Here is a 25283-nt window from a genome sequence, read left to right as displayed (position 1 = left end):
TATCAATATTGGTCAATTTGTCAATCAATCTCAATTGTTTATCAATCAAATCAAGTCAGAATCATGATCATAATCGAATCAACATCAATTATCTTTTATCAAGACCTAATTATCATTCTCGCATTGCTAATTCATCTTCTAGGGTTTTATGATTTAATCATTTAACCTTGGTTTGTTATTTCCTCCTTTAGGATTAATAAATTATTTATTTATCCTAAGTTTTCTTGTCACAATTAAATGTTCATTTAATTGGCTAATTATTCTTCTTTGTGAATTAATTAATAAATGACAAATTATTATTTAATTTACCTAATTTCTAATTTTCATCAATTTCCTAATTCCTAAATTCCTCATTTTCTAATTTCCTAATTTTCTAATTCCTAATTTCAATTTTCCTTCTATTTCTCTCCTAAATTCATGGAAATGACATGTCAATTTGTCATAAATTTGTCATAATTGACAATCAATCAATTTTTGACATAGAAGTTGTCATAATTTGTCATAAATTATCAATCAATCAAATTTTGCATAGAAGGTGCATAATTTGTCATAAATTTGTCATAATTGACATAATTGATTTGCAATTTCCATTTGAATTGAATCATGCTAATCTTGTCTTTTCTCCAATTTATCTATAAATTGGATGAATTTCTTCAATCAAACCCCTTGATTCCTAATCCTTAATCAGACTATTGAATTTACGCTTCTAGTACTCTTGATCAATAATCAATGTCAATCTTGCTTTCAATTGTGTATGTGCACTTGTAGGTGAGATCCACAACCAAAACCATTTGAAGAGGAAAGAAGAACAATGGAGCCGCATGAAGGAGCATTCAAATCTGCTATTGGTTTGCATATGTCTTTAATTTTGAATGTTTTTATTTCATGTCTCTATTGAATGTGTCTTAGGATAGATTCATTGCAATGGATGCTTTTGTGATTGAATTATTATGTTTATCTTGTCTTGTGATGATTTCCTATTTCCTATGCTACAAGGACCACAAGAATGTGGACCACATATCCCTTCATGAACTTCACGTAACGCAATCTGAGCTTCATCCCCTTCTAAACATCTAAGGAGAGTGCCATCTAGACCTCGACAGTATAGGATATCGGCTAAAATGACGTATCGAGAAGATTGGCGAATGAAAGTGCGACGTTGGTTATTCGATAGGTCAGGAGGAAGGGTATTGTCACGAAGGTATGTGAAAATGGGACCATATGATGGGGACTCAGGATCAATGACACATATCATGTTAGTAGGAGTGATCTCATATGAGGGAACCAAAAGGTTATCCACCAAGAACTCTTAGCGGGTCTCATTCGGTGGTAGATCGATTAGTGAAGCAATTGTAGCCATAGCATATGCGGCTTGATTCTGCTCTCTTGGTATCTGCTCAAAGTCTAACTTCATGAAATGTTGTTTCAAGTCATCCACCAATCTTTTGTAAGGCATTAATTTCTCATCCTTTGTTTGGTAGTCATCAGTTGCTTGACGAATTACAAGTTGAAAGTCCCCAAAAGCATGAAGTTCTTGGATCTTCCACTGAACTGCAATCCGTAATCCAGTTGTTAATGCCTCGTACTCCGCTATGTTATTAGTGCAGGGAAATGATAATCGATATGATTTTGGTATAGAGTCCCCTTGAGGAGTTATGAAGAGGATGCCAGCTCTTGCCCCATGCTGTGTGTATGAGCCGTCAAAGTATAGTTGCCAAGGCTTTGCATGTGACACTGTTAAAATGGATTCATCTGGAAATTATGAAATTAGAGGAACATCATCTAACATGGGAGCATCTACTAACTGATCTGCAATAGCTTGTCCTTTTATTGCTTTTCTATCCACATACTCGATGTCGAATTCACTCAGGAGCATCACCCATTTAGCTAGTCGCCCAATAAGTGTTGCTTTATTGAGAAGGTATTTCAATGGATCGATCCTTGCAACCAACTTAGTTTTATGAGTTAGCATGTAATTTCATAATTTTTGCGAAGCAAAGACCACAAAAAGACATGCATGCTCAATTGTTGTGTAATTTAGCTCATATCCCACCAAGGTGTGACTGATGTAGTATATTGCCTTTTCTTTACCCTCATCAACCTGTTGTGCTAAGAGCGCCCCCAGTGTTGTTGAAGTAGCTGATATGTATAGTAATAGAGGTTGATCTGGAACTAGTGGCATCAAAACTGGTGGATTCAGAAGATAATCTTTGAGTGTCTAGAAAGCTCGTTGACAATTATCATCCCATTTGAATTTGATGTTTTTGTGTAGCAAGTGCTGAAAAGGATTACATTTATCTGCAAGTTGTGATATGAATCTTCTTATTGACCGAAGTCTCCCTTGCAAAGATCAAAGTTGACTGATATTTCTTGGTGGTTGCATCTCTAGGATGGCCTTGACTTTTGCTAGATCGGCTTCAATTCCTCTTTTTGAGACAATGAATCCTAGGAGCTTCCCGGAGGTTACTCCAAAGACACATTTCTTGGGGTTTAATCTTACTTTATATTTTTCCAACCAATCAAAGATGACTGAAAGTATGTCCAAATGTGTATCTCTGTCTATTGATTTGCCCAAGAGGTCATCAACATAATCTTCCACAGTAACGTGCATGAGATCATGAAAGATAGTAGTCATGGCTCTTTGATATGTAGCGCCTACATTTTTTAGCCCAAAGGGCATGACATTCTAGCAGAAAGTTCCCTAAGGACAAGTAAATGTTGTTTTGTGTTGATCCTCGGATGCGATTTTTATTTGGTTATAAGTAGAAAATCCATCCATCAGAGATAACATTGCATGACCTACAATGAGATCTACAATCAGGTCAATGTTTGGTAATGGAAAGTCATCCTTCGGACAAGCTTTGTTGATATCTCTGAAGTCTGTACATATTCTGATGCTACGATCTGGTCTACTAACAGGCACTAAGTTGGAGATCCATTCAGGATAATCCATTGGGCGTATGAATCCAACATCCAATAAATTTTCAAGCTCTGTCTTGACTAATAATGCCACTTGTGGATGCATCTTTCTTAATTTTTGTTTCACTGGTTTTGCCCCCGATTTAACTGTCAAATGATGCATTACCAAATCCGGATCCAATCCAGGCATATCAGCATATGACCATGCAAAATTGATTTGTCGCTCTGTGAAGAATTTAATGAATTTTGATCTTTCTGTCTCCATCAGAGATTGAGCTAGGAATATGTTATATGGACTTTCTTCTGTACCAATGTTTGTTTTGATAGTCTCCTCTACCAACATGGATGACTTTTCCTCATATGATGCTGGGAGAATGTCGAGCCTTCCATCTTTGGGTGCCTCGGAGAGGTTTTCGCCCTCAGCTACGTCCTTTATTTTTACTTTTTTGGATTCAGACAGTGCCACAACGTGGTTTTCGCCATAAAACCCTTGAATTGTTTTTATTTTTATATTTTTGCGACTGGAAGGCCTGACACCCTCACCAAAACATGCCACGTTGTTGAGTTCTATAGTGTATCCCGCTTTATGGTCCCCAGGGGAAGATCATCTCGTATGCCTAGATAATCAATAAAAGCTTCATCATTTTGAAATGTGTCAAACTATGCAGGTCCTTCATGGTCCCAGTCAATGAGTTGGTGGTGAACAAGGGAAAGGCCTTTGATGTCTTAGAAGTTAGCGGGGCTAAGAGTGAAAATGCAGTTATACTCAGGTGTGTCGAGGTAGTTATCGAGGTCATCGTTGGCACTCTCCTCATCAGTCTCGACCGTGAACGAATCCAAATTATCATCACTAGTAGCGCATTCTGGGACAGGTGTTCTCATTCTATGTGATTTTGACCTAGAACCTAGAAGCAAGGACTGTGTGGGATCCTCAGGGGTTGTTTCTTGACTAACCTTGAATTTTCTATAAAATTCCTCTTCTTTTGTGGGTTCATTTGGTTCTTTGAATGTCTCGGTGAGTTCATAGTCATTGGAGGATTTGTCTAAATCCCATTCCCATTCATTGGAGTCTGTGGAGTAGCGATTCTCTTGTTGAATTTTGGCAGCTTTGATTTATAATGCTTCTCCTGTCTTTTGAGTGTTTACCTTGGAAGAAATGAAACCAAGTCATTTAGAGCATTCCTTTTTGAATGTTAATTCAGGTTGTAAAGGTTCAATGATGCCTTCCTTTCTTAAGCCAAGAGGAATTTTGCCATCATACCCAAATTTTTATAGGATCTTGAATCCTTTGCCAAACTTTTCACATGGTATGCTGATGTGATCTTGTGTATCATTTTCAAGGTCTTTGTAAAGCATTTTGTATAAGTCTTCTTCTTCCAGTTCACCCCATCTTTGAAAGATAGTAGGGTCCCATTTGAGTATAATGATAGATACCTGCTTATTAGGATGTGGTCTTCCATATTCTTTTGGTGAACTCATAATTTGTTGTAAGCACATGGTTTGATTCAAAGTGTATTCACCCATGCCCTTGTCCTGAAATTTCCCTTTAAGTTCACCTTGTTTTGATGTCGAAGGTTTTAATGATTCAGGATCAATGTATGCAGAAGAAGGGACAACTTCCCTATTACTTGGAATGATCGTCTCAGTTTTCGGTCTCAAGTTATTGCTGTATATGAATGGATTGGGATCACCATTAACTGTTATTTCAACTCCGTTGTGAGGAAACTTAATGCATTGGTGATATGTAGATGGGATTGCCCTCATTTCATGAATCCAAGGACGTCCTAGTAATATATTATATGTGAGATCCAAGTCTAGGACTTGACAAACCACATCCTTTGTAACTGGCCCAACTCTGAGAGGCAAGGTGACTGTGCCTTTGGATGAATGCTCTTCATCATCATATGCCTTGATGGTAATTTTGTTTGTAGAATTCATAACTTTATCAGAATATCCCAATTGTTTAATAGTGTTCAGTGTACAAATGTTCAGACCTGCTCCTCCATCTATCAGGACTCGTTTTATTCGATGTTTGTGTATGAAGGCTTCAATGTGTAAAGGTGCATTATGTGGTTGGCTCATGGAGGCGTCATCAACTTCTGTGAATGTAAGGGAGTGTGGAATGGAAAGATATCCCACCATGGCTTGAAAGTGGTCCATGTTCAGATCACCAGGGACAACAATGTCTCTTAAGATTTTGTCAAGAATAGCTTTATGTGCGAGAGATATGTGTAAGAGCTCAAGGATTGAGATAAGCGCGGGTGTCTTCCCTAACTGTTCTACAAGGTCATGCTCAGGTTTGGTTGATGAGGAAGTAGTGTTTTTAGCTAGAGCACCTTGCAAAGTGAATTTACCTTGACGAGTTGTAACATTACATTTAGAGGTAGGTTCGGAAGAAGATCCAATGCCTTTTAGGACAATCTTGGGTCTTTGGGTAGAATTCTCAGGCATTTTGTCCTTGATGATAATGGTAGAGACATAATTATCCATTGAAATGTGATTGATAGTGGAATCATAGTTATAGGATGCTCTGGTATAGTTGATCTGATCATCCGTGGCTTTAGCTTTTCCCTTGTCATGTTTTGGGAATGGTTCCTTAAACATCTCATGTTCTTAATTGGATGAGTGTCCTTCAATCTCAATGTCACCTCTATCAATGAGATCTTCTATGATGTTCTTCAGTCGATGGAAATTTCCTCTTTTATGACCTTTGCTCTTATAAAATTCACAATATTCATCATCATTCCACCAATTTGGTTTGACCTTTGGCTCATATGGAGGAAAATCTGGAATTGTGATTATCTTGTTTGCCACTAGCTTCTTGAAAACTGACTCAAGTAGTTCTCCCAATGGAGTGTACTTCCTTCGTTTGATTATTCACTTGATTGTTAGAGCTTGATGCCGAAAAAATGATTTTGGGTCATATTGTGTTGGCGTCCACAACACCATCATTGACTGTGTTCTTGTTTTTATTCCAAAATCTTGGCTTGTCTTTTCCTTTAAAGTCATCTTTGTTTTCTTTGAATATCTTGATGATGCCTTGCTCAATTAGGACTTTCTCTGTTGCTAATCCTTTTTCAATGACGTCCTTGAAGGTGGACAAACAAGCTTTTCTTAGGTCATAACCAATGTCTTTGTTAACATTCTGAGTGAACATCTCTACCATTTGTTTCTGTGGAATTTCACAAGAGCATCTGCTGGCTAAATTCCTCCATCTTTGTAAAAATGATGAAAAAGATTCTCCCTCCCTTTGCATGGTGTTGCACAAAGTAGTGACTGATATGTGTGTCTCTATGTTGTATGAGAAATGTTGAATAAATGCCTCTGCTAAGTCACCCCATGACTTAATACCAGGTGGAAGTTGGGAGAACCATTCCATAGCTTGATCACCTAAGCTCTGTGGGAATAATCTCATCAAATATGTCTCTTCTGCTGCTACCTCAATGCAAGCTGTGAAAAACTGTCTTATGTGTGCCTTAGGATCCCCTTTTCCTCTATACTTATCAAACTTAGGTGTCACAAAGTGTGTAGGAAATGGAGGCATTGGAATGCTTTTGTCAAATGGATAGGGACATATGTCTCTCATTGTGTAAGTTGGCTTTGGTGTATTTATGTCCTCATTTTCTTTTGTAAATCCTTAATTTGCTGTTCCAAATTGTTCTTAGGTGGAGACCGACTTCTTGAACCATACCCCATGCCTGAACCAATGTGCGGAGGAGGAGCATGTTGCATATATGGATGGTATTGATCATACACATGTTCATATGGAGGAGGTCTATAATGATGCTACGTATATGGACCACTTGGTATAGAGTCATGATGAGGAATATAATATCTGTTTTGTCCATGTATACCATACTCTACAGGAATGTCATGAGTATGTTCTAGTGTGTTGCCCCCAAATTTGACGCAGGGTTTCCTTGTGTCCAATTTTTGAGCATGCCTTTGGATATCCAATTGCTTTGGTGGTTGATACTTAGCATTGGTATGTGATTGAGTATATTTTTCTGCATAAGACTTCCATAATGGTCTGCGAAGGTGAGTATCATATGCTTGACCGTGTGTGTATGGGACCTCTGGTTTTTGAAACAAAGATGATGGTGATTCAGGTACAAGATGTGGTCCTCTATTTCCTCCACTATTAGGCCTCCTTTGATCCATATTGAGGTGAGGTTTTTGCAAAGGTCTATTTTCCATTATTTGAGACATGTCAAAATCATGAGGGATCTTGGCTCCACTTTGTGCCATCACTTGTAAGAAATATTGTCTATCCCTTCTCATTATTTCCTCAACCAATCTGTTGAAATGGGGATCCATAATGGTGTCTTCCACTTCTATTGAATGTATGAAAAAGTTGTCCATATTTTCATTGTGTGTATCATTATTGTTTGTAGTGTCCATGTGCTCAACATTTGGAATGTTTCTATAAGCATCTATGTCAGGTAATGTAGTATGATCAGAATTGAAAAAGATATCATTTTCATATTCATAGGAACTCATGTTTGCGGACTCTTGAGCCTCTTTAGTTTCTCTCCTAGATTTTTGGGAACGGGTTTCAACAATGAACTAGGTATTGACCAAGATGTGTGAGACTAGATGAAAATGGAAAGATTATGGAAGACCAAGAGTTGGATGGAATGTAAATTAATCTGAGGTGTTCTTGCAAATTCCAAAGTGTAAGACCAAGTATGTATGTAGTAGAGTAGGTGTGGCTTCCAAAGAGATGGTGGTTTCTCTTGATGAGGTAAGTTGACCTTGTCTCTAAGTAAGACCAAATGAGACCCAAAGGTGAGAGACCTTGATGAGGGACCACTTAGCAAAATGTTCTCGTATGTAGTATGTTGACAAAGTATGATGAGGACAAGCAATTGACCTTTTGACTCAAGTTTAGACAAATGTGAATGTAATGCAAGGTGTAAAGCAATGATGGACTTTGTGAGACCCAAAGACAGGTTGAATGCTAGATGAAAACCCCAGAGAGATAACCTAGGAAGCTCAATAAGTCTAAAATTGACTGTTCTTATTTGCTGAATTATGAAAGTTTTCAATCCTGAACACAGACGTGCCTGTATACTTCACAGACGCGCTTAGACGACACAGACGCTATTCTGTCATACACAGACGTGTTTCTGAGATGTTGAAAATGCAAAGTTTCTCAAAAGACATAGACACGTTTCTGCCCTTCACAGACGCGGTTATATGACACAGACATGGTTTTGTCAGACACAGATGCGTTTCTGAAAACTGTGTGATTTTTTCCAATCTGTGAAGTTGTTTTGTTGTGACCAAATCTGAATGTTTGGCTGTTTTTCATAACAAGAGGACACAATGTTGATGAAGACTCAATGTTTGCAAGTGTTTAGACTCAAAATGACTCCAAAGAAAAGTGTGTTTGTTTGATGTAAAATTGTTTTGCATGCACTTGAAGACACAAAAGACACAATGTTTTAATGTTTGGTCTTGAATGTTTGAATGTTTAAAATAAGTCAAGCACAATTCTTATGGCTGGCCAAGACAATAGTTGTTGATCCCACATGGAGTTTCCCCCGAGGCTACGCTATTTAGAGCGGATACTTAGATGCTTGACCCCACTAGCTCCACCCTCGACACTCACTTCTTGGGGTAGCCAAGCATCAGTCCCCACAAAAACTCCTCGTGGCGAACCTTGTATCTCTACTAAGAACCGTATGTGTGTGGGCCTCTACCAGAGGTCTGACCTCCTGCCCCAACAACTAGAAGGATTTTGGCTTCTAAAACAAAAAGGTGCTAGTAAGGGCATCCGCTCATGTGGCCATACATGTGGCACTTTTACCTCTATAAATACAGAAGGCTCACAGCCGGTAGGGGTTACACACTATAAATGATCAAATAAATTTGATCAAACGGGTTTATGGGGAGACACAACGTTGGTATGAACTAATCAGCACACGTTATCCATGGTTTTCACCATGAATACAATTGTTTATAGCGGTTCGGAATAGGTGGGTTTTCCTCGCTACCAGTTGGGTCGTTCTCTCCTCGCTAGTAGTCCTCATGACCACACGAGGAGACAGGCCCTCACCAATTTAATCTTTAGAGGGCCTATCTCCCCGTGTGGTCATTAGGACTACTAGTGAGGAGAGAATGACCCAAGTGGTAGCGAGAAAAACCCACCTCTTCTGAACCACTATAAACAATTGTATTCATGGTGAAAACCATGGATAACGTGTGCTGATTAGTTCATACCGATACTATGTCTCCCCATAAACCCGTTTGATCAAATTTATTTGATCATTTGTAGGGCGTAACCCCTACCGACTGGGAGCCTTCTATATTTACAGAGCTGAAAGTGTCACATGTATGGCCACATGAGTAGATGCCCTTACTAGCACCTTTTTGTTTTAGAAGCCAAAATCCTTCTAGTAGTTGGGGCAGGAGGTCGGACCTCTGGTAGCGGCCCACACACATACGGTTCTTAGTAGAGATATAAAGTTCACCACGAGGAGTTTTCATGGGGACTGATGCTTGGCTGCCCTGAGAAGTGAGTGCTGAGGGTGGAGCCAGTGGCGCCAAGCATCTAAGTATCTGCTCTGAATAGCGTAGCCTCGGGGGAAACTCCATGTGGGATCAACAACTATTGTCTTGGCCAGCCATCAGAATTGTGCTTGACTTATTTTAAACATTCAAAAATTCAAGATCAAACATTAAAACATTGTGTCTTTTGTGTCTTCCAGTGTATGCAAAACAATTTTACATTAAACAAACACACTTTTCTTTGGAATCATTTTGAGTCTAAACACTTGCAAACATTGAGTCTTCATCAACATTGTGTCCTCTTGTCACAAAAAAAAAGTCAAACATTCAGATTTGGTCACAACAAAACAACTTCACAGATTGGAAAAAATTGCACAAAGTTTTCAGAAACGCGTCTGTGTCTGACAAAACCACGTCTGTGTCATATAACCGCGTCTGTGAAGGGCAAAAACGCGTCTGTGTCTTTTGAGCAACTTTGCATTTTCAACATCTCAGAAATGCATCTGTGTCTGATAGAATAGCGTTTGTGTCGTCTAAGCGCGTTTGTGAAGTATACAGGCACGTCTGTGTTCAGGATTGAAAACTTTCATAATTCAGCAAACAAGAACAGTCAGTTAAAGACTTATTGAGCTTCCTAGGTTATCTCTCTGGGGTTTTCATCTAGCATTCAACCTGTCTTTGGGTCTCACAAAGTCCATCATTGCTTTACACCTTGCATTACATTCACATTTGTCTAAACTTGAGTCAAAAGGTCACTTGCTTGTCCTCATCATACTTTGTCAACATACTACATACAAGAACATTTTGCTAAGTGGTCCCTCATCAAGGTCTCTCACCTTTGGGTCTCATTTTCTCTTACTTAGAGTCAAGGTCAACTTACCTCATCAAGAGAAATCATCATCTCTTTGGAAGCCACACCTACTCCACTACATACATACTTGGTCTTACACTTTTGACATTGCAAGAACACCTCAGATTAATTTACATTCCATCCAACTCTTGGTCTTCCATAATCTTTCCATTTTCATCTAGTCTCACACATCTTGGTCAATACCTAGTTCATGGTTGAAACCCATTCCCAAAAATCTAGGAGAGAAACTAAAGAGGCTCAAGAGTCCGCAAACATGAGTTCCTATGAATATGACAATGATATCTTTTTCAATTCTGATCATACTACATTATCTGACATGGATGCTTATAGAAACATTCCAAATGTTGAGCACATGGACACTACAAACAACAATGATACACACAATGACAATATGGACAACTTTTCCATACATTCAATAGAAGTGGAAGACACCATTATGGATCCCCGTTTCAACAGATTGGTTGAGGAAATAATGAGAAGGGATAGACAATATTTCTTACAAGTGATGGCTCAAAATGGAGCCAAGATCCCTCATGATTTTGACATATCTCAAATAATGGAAAATCGACCTTTGCAACAACCTCACCTCAATATGGATCAAAGGAGGCCTAATAGTGGAGGAAATAGAGGACCACTTCTTGTGCCTGAATCACCAACATCTTTGTTTCAAAAACCAGAGGTCCCATACACACACGGTTAAGCATATGATACTCACCTTCGCAGACCATTATGGAAGTCTTATGCAGAAAAATATACTCAATCACATACCAATGCTAAGTATCAACCACCAAAGCAATTGGATAGCCAAAGGCATGCTCAAAATTTGGACACAAGGAAACCCCGCGTCAAATTTGGGGGCAACACACTAGAACAAACTCATGACATTCCTATAGAGTATGGTATACATGGACAAAACAGATATTCTATTCCTCATCATAACTCTATACCAAGTGGTCCATATACGCAACATCATTATAGACCTCCTCCATATGAACATGTGTATGATCAATACCATCCATATATGCAACATGCTCCTCCTCCACACATTAGTTTAGGCATGGGGTGTGGTTCAAGAAGTTGGTTTCCACCTAAGAACAATTTGGAACAACAAATTAAGGATTTACAAAAGAAAATGGAGGACATAAATATACCAAAGCCAACTTACACAATGAGAGATATATGTCCCTATCCATTTGACAAAAGCATTCCAATGCCTCCATTTCCTACACACTTTGTGACACCTAAGTTTGATAAGTATAGAGGAAAAGGGGATCCTAAGGCACACATAAGACAATTTTTCACAGCTTGCATTGAGGTAGCAGCAGAAGAGACATATTTGATGAGATTATTCCCATAGAGCTTAGGTGATCAAGCTATGGAATGGTTCTCCCAACTTCCACCTGGTATTAAGTCATGGGGTGACTTAGCAGAGGCATTTATTCAACATTTCTCATACAACATAGAGACACACATTTCAATCACTACTTTGTGCAACACCAAGAAAAGGGAGGGAGAATCCTTTTCATCATTTTTACAAATATGGAGGAATTTAGCCAGCAGATGCTCTTGTGAAATTCCACAGATTCAAATGGTAGAGATGTTCACTCAGAATGTTAACAAAGACATTGGTTATGACCTAAGAAAAGCTTGTTTTTCCACCTTCAAGGACGTCATTGAAAAAGGATTAGCGACAAAGAAAGTCCTAATTGAGCAAGGTATTATCAAGATATTCAAAGAAAACAAAGATGACTTTAAAGGAAAAGACAAGCCAAGATTTTGGAATAAAAACAAGAACACAGTCAATGATGGTGTTGTGGATGCCAATACAGTACAACCCAAAATCATTTTTTCAGGATCAAGCTCTAACAATCAAGTGAATAATCAAACGAAGGAAGTACACTCCATTGGGAGAACCACTTGAGTCAGTTTTCAAGAAGCTAGTGGCAAACAAGATAATCACAATTCTAGATTTTCCTCCATATGAGCCAAAGGTCAAACAAAATTGGTGGAATGATGATGAATATTGTGAATTTCATAAGAGAAAAGGTCATAAAATAGGAAATTGCCATCAACTAAAGAACATCATACAAGATCTCATTGATAGAGGTGACATTGAGATTGAAGGACAGTCATCCAATCAAGAACATGAGGTGTTTAAGGAACCATTCCCAAAACACGACAAGGGAAAAGCTAAAGCCACAAATGATCAGATCAACTATACCAGAGCATCCTATAACTATGATTCCACTATCAATCACATTTCGATGGACAATTATGTCTCTACCATTATCATCACAGACAAAACGCTTAAGAATTCTACCCAAAGACCCAAGATTGTCCTAAAAGGCATTGGATTTTCTTCTGAACCTACCTCTAAATGTAATGTTACAAATCGTCGAGGTAAATTCACCTTGCAAGGTGCTCCAGCTAAAAACACTACTTCCTCATCAACCAAACCTGAGTATGACCTTGTAGAACAGTTAAGGAAGACACCCACACTTATCTCAATCCTTGAGCTCTTACGCATATCCCCCGCACATAAAGCTATTCTTGACAAAATCTTAAGAGACACTGCTGTCCCTATTGATCAGAATGTGGAACACTTTCAAGCCATGATGGGATATCTTTCCATTCCACACTCCCTTACATTCACAGAAGCTAATGACGCCTCTGTGAGCCAACCACATAATGCACCTTTACACATTGAAGCCTTCATACACAAACATCGAATAAAACGAGTCTTGATAGATGGAGGAGTAGGTCGGAACATTTGTACATTGAGCACTATTAAACAATTGGGATATTCTAATAAAGCTGTGAATTCTACAAACAAAATTACTATCAAGGCATATGATGATGAAGAGTGTTCATCCAAAGGCACAGTCACCTTGCCTCTCAGAGTTGGGCCAGTTACAAAGGATGTGGTTTGTCAAGTCCTAGACCTGGATCTCACATACAATATATTACTAGGACGTCCTTGGATTCATGAAATGAGGGCAATCCCATCTACATATCACCAATACATTAAGTTTCCTCCTGACAGAGTTGAAATAACCGTTAATGGTGATCCTAATCCATTCATATACTGCAATAACTTGATACCGAAAATTGAGACGAACATTCCAAGTAATAGGAAAGCTGTCCCTTCTTCTGCATACATTGATCCTGAATCATTAAAACCTTCGACATCAAAACAAGGTGAACTTAAAGGGAAATCTTAGGACAAGGGCATGGGTGAATACACTTTGAATCAAACCATGTGCTTACAACAAGTTATGAGATCACCAAAAGAATATGGAAGACCACATCCTAATAAGCAGGTATCTATCATTATACTCAAATGGGACCCTACTATCTTTCAAAGATGGGGTGAACTGGAAGAAGAAGACTTATACAAAATGCTTTACAAAGACCTTGAAAATGATACACAAGATCACATCAGCATACCATGTGAAAAGTATGGCAAAGGATTCAAGATCCTATAAAAATTTGGGTATGATGGCAAAAGTTCTCTTGGCTTAAGAAAGGAAGGCATCATTGAACCTTTACAACCTAAATTAACATTCAAAAAGGAACGCTCTAAAGGACTTGGTTTCATTTCTTCCAAGGTAATCACTCAAAAGATAGAAGAAGCATTACAAATCAAAGCTGCCAAAATTCAACAAGAGAATCGCTACTCCACAGACTCCAATGAATGGGAATGGGATTTAGACAAATCCTCCAGTGACTATGAACTCACCGAGACATTCAAAGAACCAGATGAACCCACAGAAGAAGAGGAATTTTATAGAAAATTCAAGGTTGGTCAAGAAACAACCCCTGAGGATCCCACATAGTCCTTGCTTCTAGGTTCTAGGTCAAAATCACATAGAATGAGAACACTTGTCCCAGAATGTGCTACTAGTGATGATAATTTGGATTCATTCGCGATCGAGACTAATGAGGAGAGTGCCAACAATGACCTTGATAACTACCTCAACACACCTGAGTATAACTGCATTTTCACTCTTAGCCCCGCTAACTTCGAAGACATCAAAGGCCTTCCCCTTGTTCACCACCAACTCATTGACTGGGACCATGAAGGACCTGCACAGTTTGACACATTTCGAAATGATGAAGCTTTTATTGATTATCTAGGCATATGAGATGATCTTCCCCCTGGGGACCATAAAGTGGGATACACTATAGAACTCAACAATGTGGCATATTTTGGTGAGGGTGTCGGGCCTTCCAGTCGCAAAAATATAAAAATAAAAACAAATCAAGGGTCTTATGGCGAAAACCATGTTGTGGCACTGTCTGATCCCAAAAAAGTAAAAAGAAAGGACATATCTGAGGGCAAAAACCTCTCTGAGGCACTCGAAGATGGAAGGCTCGACATTCTCCTAGCATCATATGAGGAAAAGTCATCCATGTTGGTAGAGGAGACTATCAAAACATTTACATTGGTATAGAAGAAAGTCCACATAACATATTCCTGGGTCAATCTCTGATGGAGACAGAAAGATCAAAATTCATTAAATTCTTCACAGAGCAATAAATCAATTTTGCATGGTCATACGCTAATATGCTTGGATTGGATCCGGATTTGGTAATGCATCATTTGACAGTTAAACCGAAGGCAAAACTAGTGAAACAAAAATTAAGAAAGATGCATCCATAAGTGGCATTATTAGTCAAGACAAATCTTGAAAAATTATTGGATGTCAGATTCATACGCCCAATTGATTATCCTGAATGGATCTCCAACTTAGTGCCTACCAGTAAACTAGATCGTAGCATCAGAATATGTACATACTTCAGAGATATCAACAAAGCTTGTCCGAAGGATGACTTTCCATTACCAAACATTGACCTGATTGTAGATCTCATAGCAGGTCATGCCATGTTATCTCTGATGGATGGATTCTCTGGTTATAACCAAATAAAAATCGCATCCGAGGATCAACACAAAATGACATTTACTTGTCCTTGGGGAACTTTCTGCTAGAATGTCATGCCCTTTGGGCTAAAAAATGCAGCGCTACATATCAAAGAGCCATGACTACTATCTTTCATGATCTCATGCACGTTACTATGGAATATTATGTTGATGACCTCTTGGGCAAATCAATAGATAGAGATACACATTTGGACATACTTTCAATCGTCTTTGATTGGTTGGAAAAGTGTAAAGTAAGATAAAACCCCAAGAAATGTGTCTTTGGAGTAACCTCTGGGAAGCTCCTGGGATTCATTGTCTCAAAAAGAGGAATTGAAGCCGATCCAACAAAATTCAAGGCCATCCTAGAGATGCAACCACCAAGAAATATCAGTCAACTTTGATCTTTGCAAGGGAGACTTCAGTCCATAAGAAGATTCATATCACAACTTGCAGATAAATGTAATCCTTTTCAGCACCTGCTACACAAAAACATTAAATTCAAATGGGATGATAATTGTCAATGAGCTTTCCAGACACTGAAAGATTATCTTCTGAATCTGCCAGTTTTGATGCCACCAGTTCCAGATCAACCTCTATTACTATACATATCAGCTACTTCAACAGCATTGGGGGCACTCTTAGCACAACAGGTTGATGAGGGTAAAGAAAAGGCAGTATACTTAATTAGATAGGACAATTTTAGATGTGTACAATGTTTATTCATTTTAGGTTAATTGCTAAACCAAGGTTTAACTCAGGAAAACCCCTATTCCCAACAATTTCCCCCTTCTTTTTATGTGCAGGAAATATGTACAAAGTTGCATTTGGGAGGATCGACATGATTTGCAAAGATGAATAGGTTCACCTTTTGATGGCGAGAAATTTAGAGGACCAGAGTGAGGAGTAGCCAGGTCTTGAAAAATTAGGTCGAACTTTTGGGAACAGATCCAGATTATCTTCTACTCAAATCAAGGTTGGTGTCTCCGTACGACGACTGTAGCTCACTGTTTATGCCCGATCTCTTCAATATTCACCCATTTACCCTAATTTCAACATTTTTACAATTCAACTTAGAAAGAGGGAATCAAACCCTAACATAGGTGGAACCTAATCAATATTTCATAATTTTTACCTTAGAGGGATCAAACCTAGATCTATTAGGTCCCTTCCTCTTTCAATGTGATGGCATTTTAAGCAAAATTAGTGGTTTTATTGGTTTTATTACCTTATTTGGTGAAACCCTAATTTTCACCATTACAATTTGTAACAACTAATTTAGGAAATTAAATGTATTTATAGAAGGTGGTGCTTAATTCCATGACAAAGGAGCATGCATTCAAATGGGGAAGATTTTTATATCAAACTTGAATGTGCTCTAGAAATGGTTTCTCCTTGTTAGTTAAAAGTCACTTAGAAATTGTACTAGATCCATGCCCTATTTAAGAGGACAAATTTGCAACTTTGGGATGTGCTCAAAATTGTGGACTTTTCATTTGAGTTCAAAATGTCCCTACATATAATGAAATTCTACTCTGCAACTCTCTTGATAAATATTTTTCTATTATATTTCTTTTTCTAATATAAGGGGTGGTGGTATTTGAAAGTTCCTTGGAAGGGCTTTTTATTTGTTGCAAGGAGACAAGTTCTTCTAGATCAACCCTTAAAAATGTGTACAAGGATTTGAAGATAGTAAGAAAGATCCCTACAATGATGTATGACGTATATATTTTACTTCTTTTAAAGCACCAAATCCAAGTGTATTTCTAGTTCTCGCCCCTTCAATGCTCTAGAATGAAAGGATTTTCAATAATTGCTTGATGTGTCAAATAATTTCAATTAAATATCTTCAAATACTAGCACATAGCATTAAATTACACCAAACATACATGTTTAGTCGACTCAACACAAGAAGATTAATTTGGCAAGTCGACAAAATTAGAATTTTAAATTTTGTAAAGGAAAGGAAATGTCCACTACTTCAAAAATGTCATAGTGTAGGAAATGATTAAATAATGAGGCAAATAAATACATGGAGGTAGGTGTACAACTAAATGGCATAAGTGGATAGGTAAGATGAATGCATAGAAGAGTATGTGTGTGTGGATAGGTAAGGTGAATGAATAGAAGAGTATGCGTGTGTGGATAGGATAGGTGCTAAGTGTAAATGAACATATGTGTATAGAGATGAATAACATGTTAGAGGAATGAAACTAACTTCATGCAAGATTATTATATTTATTAATTTCACAAATATACGTATCAAGATATTTCTTCAAAATAGACACAAAACTAAACATGATAAATGATATGAATGTACAAATATTATGATTACAACATTATACCAAATAAATTATAAGACAAAACATAATAAAAATTGTGAGACATGGACCAGCTCTGATACCATGTGAGATTTTGCCAAGATCAAGAGGCAATGGAAACCACAAATAAGAGAGATAAAATATATGATAGAAATAAACTGTATTCTATCAAGATGAAAATACTGATCAATTGGATCATCAAGCGATGTTTTTTATACAATGAATATGAGCTTGCTTATATAGGCAAGGCTATATGGATATGTGAGCACACAAACATGACATGTGGCTCAATAAGAAACAAGGGTAGGTAGGAAATAGGTGTGGGTAGGTAGGAGAAACAATATAATATTCCACATGAGGTGGATCACCCACTCAATGTGGAGTGTAACAACAAGATCACACCATAAAAGGTGGAAATTCTCCTACACACACTATCCCAATGTGGCAAAAACACCCAAGTGTCTCATACCCAAACTACTATGAAATGCATTTCCTAAGTAAACTTAAGTAAGGTGTAATAATATCCAAGATGAATAATTATTTACACCAACACCCCCCCTTAAGTGCAACTTAGGGGAATGCACTTAAGTCTACAATGCAACTAAGCAATACAAGATGGGTCCCGGCTATGAGGCCATGTTAGGTACCCATGTACAAATGCAAATGCATGAAAACCAATGCAAGGAAATCTCTCACAAAGCGGGGAAAGAGAGAAAAACCCAATGGGAAAAAACCCTCCCCCAAAAGAGAGATGAAAACTAGATACAAAGAACTCTCATAGAAGTATGTGAAGGAAAAAACCCCGTGTGAGGAAAAAGTCCCCCCCATATGAGAGAAGAAAAAGAGAGAGTAGGAAGCCCCCCCTCAATCTGGAATCTACACCAATGATAGAAGCTTGAAGATGAATGAAGAAACTGCTCCATGAACGTCGAACAACATTCCTCCCCTTAGGAAGAAACAAAACCAAAGGTGTATCCATGAAGTCTCCCCAACCATGAAGGGAAGATGAAGCAAAAACACCCATGATGAAAGAAATCTCTGAAAACTGCTCAAGTGTCCCCATGTCGATGTTGAAAGGTACCCCCTCCAAAGGTGGTAAACTGTGCCACACTGCTGAAAAAGGCACTCCAAGATCTAGTGGAAATGAATGTAGAACAATATCCAAAGACTCATATGTCTCCTCAAAAGATAAAGAGACCTCCTCCAAGTGTTGTACAAAAGTATCCACAATCATGTCAACCTCTAAAGATTGATCATGTAGAGAATGCACAAGAGGGTAAGAGTTATCCCTCACAACAATCAAAGAAGGATCATCTTCATCAAAGAGAAGATGAATGTCATGAATGGTTTCTCCCAAATCTGCAATGTAGGAGTCCACAAACAAGCCTGCAATGTATGTCAAGTAGGCATCCCAATCAACTGAAGTTGGAAGACATGAAATATCTCGCTGCACTGAATCATAAGAAGGCAAAACTGTTGCACTAGCTACATCATCAGGTGCAATAGGTGGTGTGATATCAATAGGAGCAGATGAAATGTAAGGCTCAAGAACGGGGTCACATGTGAGAATCCCCAAGTTCAAATGCCCAAAGTTCTCCTCAAAATATGAATCTTCAACATAGGAAGAACCAACCTTATCAATAGGACCAAAATCTGAAAAAGAGTACAACCGAGATGCATGATCAACCACCCCAGTCGCAATGATAGCTCCACTCTCCAAGTCTCTAATGATAACTGAATCAGGTGTGAACTCCATAGTTTTCCTAGTTGCCCCATGTGTGATTTGATAGATGGAAAGAAGATTATTTGTCAAGTGGGGTATACACAACACATCATTGAAGGAGTTATCCCCAATGGCAATAGATCCTTTCCCAATCACATCCATGTATGTATGATTGCCCATCAAAATCTGCGACATGTGGCAAGGCTCAAATGTAGAAAACATAGACTGCGAAGATGCCATATGATGAGAAACCCTTGAATCTAGAAGCCATCTCCTTGAATCATAACTTGTAGTAGCACAAAGAGCTTGTCCCTTTCCTTTATCTGTCCCAAAAGAGTGATCATTTCCTTTATCCTTGGAAGAAGAAGCCGATGTAGACATTCTAGAAGGTAGGTTGATTCTATTCTTCTCAATAAGATTCTTCAACTCATCAATATCCTTCTTATAACAATGATGTTCATCATGCCTTGACTTCTTGCAATATCCACAAAAAGATTGTCCTTATATGATTTCCTCTTAGGCGAGAATGGTGAATCACCTTGTTGTGGAGAGGAAGATTGTGCTCCATCTTGATATGGTTTTGAGTTAGGTTATTTTTGATTCTTGCATTTTCCTTGATTACTTTGATTCCCTTTGTTAGCCACCAAAGCTTGTGACTTTGAAGATTTGAGAATCCCCGTCATGGTCAACTTAGATTGCTCAAGTATCAACATCTCCATGAATGAATCAAATGAAAGAGAAGTGTACGAGGAACCTTGAGCTAACCTATGGGTGTGAAAGCTAGATACAAAGGCTGCATACTTTGAAGGAAGCTTGTCCAACAAGTTATAAACCAATTGAGCATCCTTTTTGTCAATTTCACAATCCTTTAGCTTTGCTCTTAGCTCAGTTGCTTTTGTGACATAATCTTGGATTGTATCTGATGCTTTGCAAAAAGGGAAGGTTAGTCAATGATAACAAAACACAAACAAGAAGAAAAGACAAACTGTTAGTGTCAGAAATCACAAACAAAATACTTTTCTACACAAGCATATCAAAAGAGATATCAAAAGCATGACAAAATATCTAACTAAGAAGGTAAATATGATGAGGCATCTCCGAATGCCTCCTAGCATGCTCTTGACTTCTTCTCCTTTGTTGCTCTCCTCTCCAAGTTCCAAAATAGTGTAGCTCTCAACAACTTTTTGCACTATGGATGCTTATGGAGGTTTGAGATTGAAGTATTTGCTCTAAATGTGAATAAAAAGCTAATACTATGCTATTGATACTAAAATGATTTATTTTAACCAAAATGACAAGATATTAGTGGATTATGCTAAAATGCTCTCTCAAAATGTCTATAGCTTAAATGCATACAAGTTTTCAGGATCTGGATTATGAAGAAATGGACTCTATTTATAGGAAGAATGGAGCAATGGATGGTTGAGATTGAACAATCTCAACAAGGGTCAGGATTGAATGATTTGAGATCCATGTGAGGGCTTTCAACCCAATCCCAGGATGACAAGTATCAATGTGAGATAGGTTTAGAGGAGAGGGAATAAGCATTAAATGCTTGACATGGCCTTGGGAGTTAAGATCAAGGTTAGTTGAATGAATAAACTCTTTATCCAAAGAATAAAGCTTTTATCCAATGGATAAACTCTCCTGCAAAGACAAAAGGGATAAACATGGTCAAAGCAATAAATGCTTGAGGAGACACATGAGTGCAAGTTGAAATAACCATAAATGGTTATGTAAGAGCCATTAATGGTCATGTAAGAGCCATTAATGGTTTTGGAAAACTTTGGAGGTTAAATTGTTGAACACACAAAGCATTAAATGCTTTTCAAATACTTTGGAGTCTTTGAGAAGTGACTTAAAGTTGTTTAGGAATGTGACAATAATTAGGGGATGGATTAGGTTAATTAGGAAGGGGTTAGAAGAACCTAGAAGGGGATTAGATTTGCAAGTGGGTTTGGTGGGTGAGGGAAAATAAGATTTTATTAAAATAAAATTAATTTATTTCAATTTGTGTGTGCAAGTTGCATTTGTAGGAAAATGCAAGTGGGGGGATAATGATTTAAATAAATGTTTGATTTTAATTTATTTAAAAGAGGAATAGGGGAATTAAATTAAATAAATAGTATTTATTCATTTAATTGATTGTGAATTTGGTTTAATGAATTAATTAAAATAAATTGAATAATTTATTTAATTAATAGGAGAATGTTTGAAGATGAATTAATTAAATATTAATTCAATTAACAGATGGCTTAGTGGATTTTTATTCAAATAAATAGAAAATATTCATTTAATTAAACTGGATAGATTTATGTGACTACAGTATCAAAATCCTTGGGATCCAAAGTTGTGAGTTCACTATCAAGCTTGTAGCCCTTAATCTCATCAACTTGACCATACAATTTCTTAAAAATATCCCAAGCCTCTTTAATTGTTGTACACTTATCAATGTGAAAAATGAGGTCATCTAAAACATACTTTCTAAGTGTTCCAAGTGCCATAGCATTTTTAGTAAGCCATTCAATTTGAGCATTAGGATCAGCCTTAGGATCAGGTGGTGCTGTAATAGTTTCATTTACATAATGAATGAGTCATTTTTCCATTAGTTTACTCCATGCCTTAATTTTCCATGATGCATAATTATGAGGAGTTAAAAGTGGAAATTTAGGAGAACCCATAGCACCAAAACAAAAAAACACAAGATAGAGAGGCACAATCACACAAGACACCCCCCCAAAATACTCAATTAAGAAATCCCCCCAAAATGGTGATTTTGGCACTTTATACTTAGTGCGTATACAATGGGCCACTTGCAAAACAAGACAAAGTGGACTTCTGATTTCAATTTACAACTTCTCAAAATGAGATCTAAAAGACTTCAACAAATACTGCTAGTGATCTAAACTGAGATTCAAGCAAAATGCAAGTACCAAATATGTCAATAATGACCAAATATTGAAAGTACAATTTCTACTTAAAATCACTGCAAATAGATGGCAGATTATGAAAGTAGATGAAAAAATATGCACTTTAAAAAAAAAATGGCACCTGAAAAGGAGTCCATATGAGCCCAAACGAAGCCTCCAAAGTTGTAAAAAATCAGGATTTCGCGATTTCTGAAAAACTTGTATTCGAAAATCAGAAAATTCTACACCATTGTATAGATCACAAAATTCTACCCCAAAACAAAAAAAATTGCTCGAAAAAACGAGTCCGGATGAGTGAGATATCGCTATTTGAAAAATGCCTGCAAAATTATAATTTCTGGAAAATTTCCGCCGCAACGTCAAACTTCAAATGCCTCTAGATTTGGCCTCCGAAGTCCGATTTGGATGAAACAAAAGGCAAAACTGCTTTTCTTGGATCTTTTCAATCCAATGGTGACCTCATATTTGACCCATCAAGCTTCAATAAAAATTTGCAATAGAAAGATCCAAAATGCAAACCCCAAATAGCATCAAATTTCTCTCAATTAGCAAACCAATGACACTCTAATGACTCTGATACCATGTGAGACATGGACCAACTCTGATACCATGTGAGATTTTGCCAAGATCAAGAGGCAATAGAAAGCACAAATAAGAGAGATAAAATATATGATAGAAATAAACTGTATTCTATCAAGATGAAAATACTGATCAACTGGATCATCAAGCGATATTTTTTATACAATGAATATGAGCCTGCTTATATAGGCAAGGCTATATGGATATGTGAGCACACAAACATGACATGTGGCTCAATAAGAAACAAGGGTAGGTAGGAAATAGGTGTGGGTAGGTAGGAGAAACAATATAATGTTCCACATGAGGTGGATCACCCACTCAATGTGGAGTGTAACAACAAGATCACACCATAAAAGGTGAAAATTCTCCTACACACACTATCCCAATGTGGCACAAACACCCAAGTGTCTCATACCCAAACTACTATGAAATGCATTTTCTAAGTAAACTTAAGTAAGGTGTAATAATATCCAAAATGAATAATTATTTACACCAACAAAAATTTATAAATGAACAAACATGTTTTGTTAAAAAATATTAAACCATAAAAAATAATATATACAGATTAAATTATACTATTTAATTAGAAACTCCATCACTTCTAGATTTCATTCCAACACACATTGGATTTTATTCAACAACAAAATATTAAACCATAAAAAATAATATATACAGATTAAATTATACTATTTAATTAGAAACCCCATCACTTCTGGATTTCATTCCAACACACATTAGATTTTATTCAACAATCACGTCAAAAAGTATACATTACATATTACATAGTTTACCACACATCACTATAAACATAACCAGTCTTCAACAAACTAGAATCACCATTGCGAATAAGAACTATCTAACACGTCAGCCTTGTGCGTAAGAATGAAGTGAAGAATAAAGCCAATCTGAAATACAGATGTTGCGCCAACTAGATTTAGAGGGAAGTTAAATCATTGCGATTACTCTTTGACCCTTCTGAAATCCCTCTTATGAATCCACCACTAGCATCTGTATGAGCATTGTTGTCCTCTAACAAGAGAGGACCTTGATAGCCATTAGGACAAGTAAATGGGGGAAGTGTATCCAAAATGCTAGAATCTCCTGACAGTGAAGGCATATTGACATGGGGATTAAGCATCGGCATCCTTACTCTATCATCCTCCACCACGTTGTTATTGTTTTCACTGTTGAAGATGGTAGCCATTTCTTTCTGTTAGTTGAAGCACTCATAAGTAGAAGAACTCTTTATCTCACACATGTGCAATGGAGAAGAGTATATGTTGTGCTCATTTTGAGGTGCAAGGCTTTGGAGCAAATGTTCATCTGATCTTAAGGCATTAAGTTGGGGCGCTCCAAAATAGTGGTACTGTTGTACATAGGGAGATGCTATAGAAGCTCGTGCAGATGTTAGCATATTATAGTGTAGGTTAATATTGGTATTGTGAGCAGCACTCTGGTTGAGATAGTGGGCTTCACTCTCAAGCCTTAGCCTGGGATAGGCAATGTAACTATAGTTGAGTGAAGAGGCAGGGTGTTGTGAAAGATGTATGTGAGTCATGGGGTCGATTCCCATTCGTAGCAAATTCCTTTTCAGTCGAGTATTCCAGTGGTTCTTGATCTCGTTGTCTGTCCTTCCTTTCAGATGGGCAGCTATTGTAGACCACCTGAACATATCATTCTAATGATGAATCACAAAATAGATGAAAAATGTTGAAAAAAAATTTACAACTAAAAACCGTTTATCACTACGTAACTTATAAAGCAGTCATTCACATACAATGGAAATGGTTGTGTGAATTACTTGTTTCCCAGTAGGGCATGGAGCTCTACTATTGTTTGATCTTCTTCCCAAGAAAAATTTCCTCGTTTAATATCGGGCCTCAGGTAGTTGGTCCAGCGTAGTCTGCAGCTTTTCCCACATCTCTGTAATCCTGCTCCCAACTATAACGTGTCCTTAATATTCCAAAAAATTCAGTCCCTAACTAAAAAAATACTTGAAACTTAGATGAATGAATGCTACATTTAAACAAGTTTGTTCTCTTCACAAGATTGCTTTGGAAATAATTGGCCTATGTTTTTTAATCGATACGCTGAATTATCTATCATTAGAAAGAGGATAGTGAAGAGTTGAATTGCAAGAGGATAGTGAAGAATGAAGATTGCTTTGGAAATAATTGGCCTATGTTTTTTAATCGATACGCTGAATTATCTATCATTAGAAAGAGGATAGTGAAGAGTTGAATTGCAAGAGGATAGTGTTCAGAATTTTTTCGCAATCCAATTCTTCATTATCTTCTTCCTTATGATAGATCCGAAGCATACATTCTATTTAGAAACACTCTTTTGAATGCTACATGAACTATAAACGATTTACCTGCTTGCATGGGAAGCAGGTGCCACTGGAATGGCCATGCTTACGAATGTAAGAAACAAGCTTCTGATCCTCCTCTACCGTCCAAGGCCCTTTCTTGAGCTGTTGCTCCTGCTTCAAACAGGCTTTCTCCAT

General features: G+C 37.5%; 1 protein-coding gene across 1 annotated transcript in view; it reads right to left on the bottom strand.

Moving 5' to 3' along the window:
- Positions 1–25283, bottom strand: part of LOC131053252 (transcription factor MYB16-like) — a 57683-nt gene extending 32400 nt beyond the window's left edge. The window contains exons 1-4 of the mRNA XM_057987870.2: positions 25152–25283; positions 24579–24718; positions 24153–24441; positions 23741–23987 (exon numbers count right to left, since the gene is read on the bottom strand). Of these exons, the coding sequence (XP_057843853.2) occupies positions 23741–23987; positions 24153–24441; positions 24579–24718; positions 25152–25283 (808 nt within the window). The remainder of the gene's footprint in view (positions 1–23740; positions 23988–24152; positions 24442–24578; positions 24719–25151) is intronic.

The sequence above is a fragment of the Cryptomeria japonica genome, chromosome 9 (genome assembly GCF_030272615.1).
Source record: "Cryptomeria japonica chromosome 9, Sugi_1.0, whole genome shotgun sequence".
NCBI classification, from domain to species: domain Eukaryota; kingdom Viridiplantae; phylum Streptophyta; class Pinopsida; order Cupressales; family Cupressaceae; genus Cryptomeria; species Cryptomeria japonica.
The sequence above is the reverse complement of the archived record's forward strand: the minus strand, read 5'-3'. Positions and strand labels throughout refer to the sequence as shown.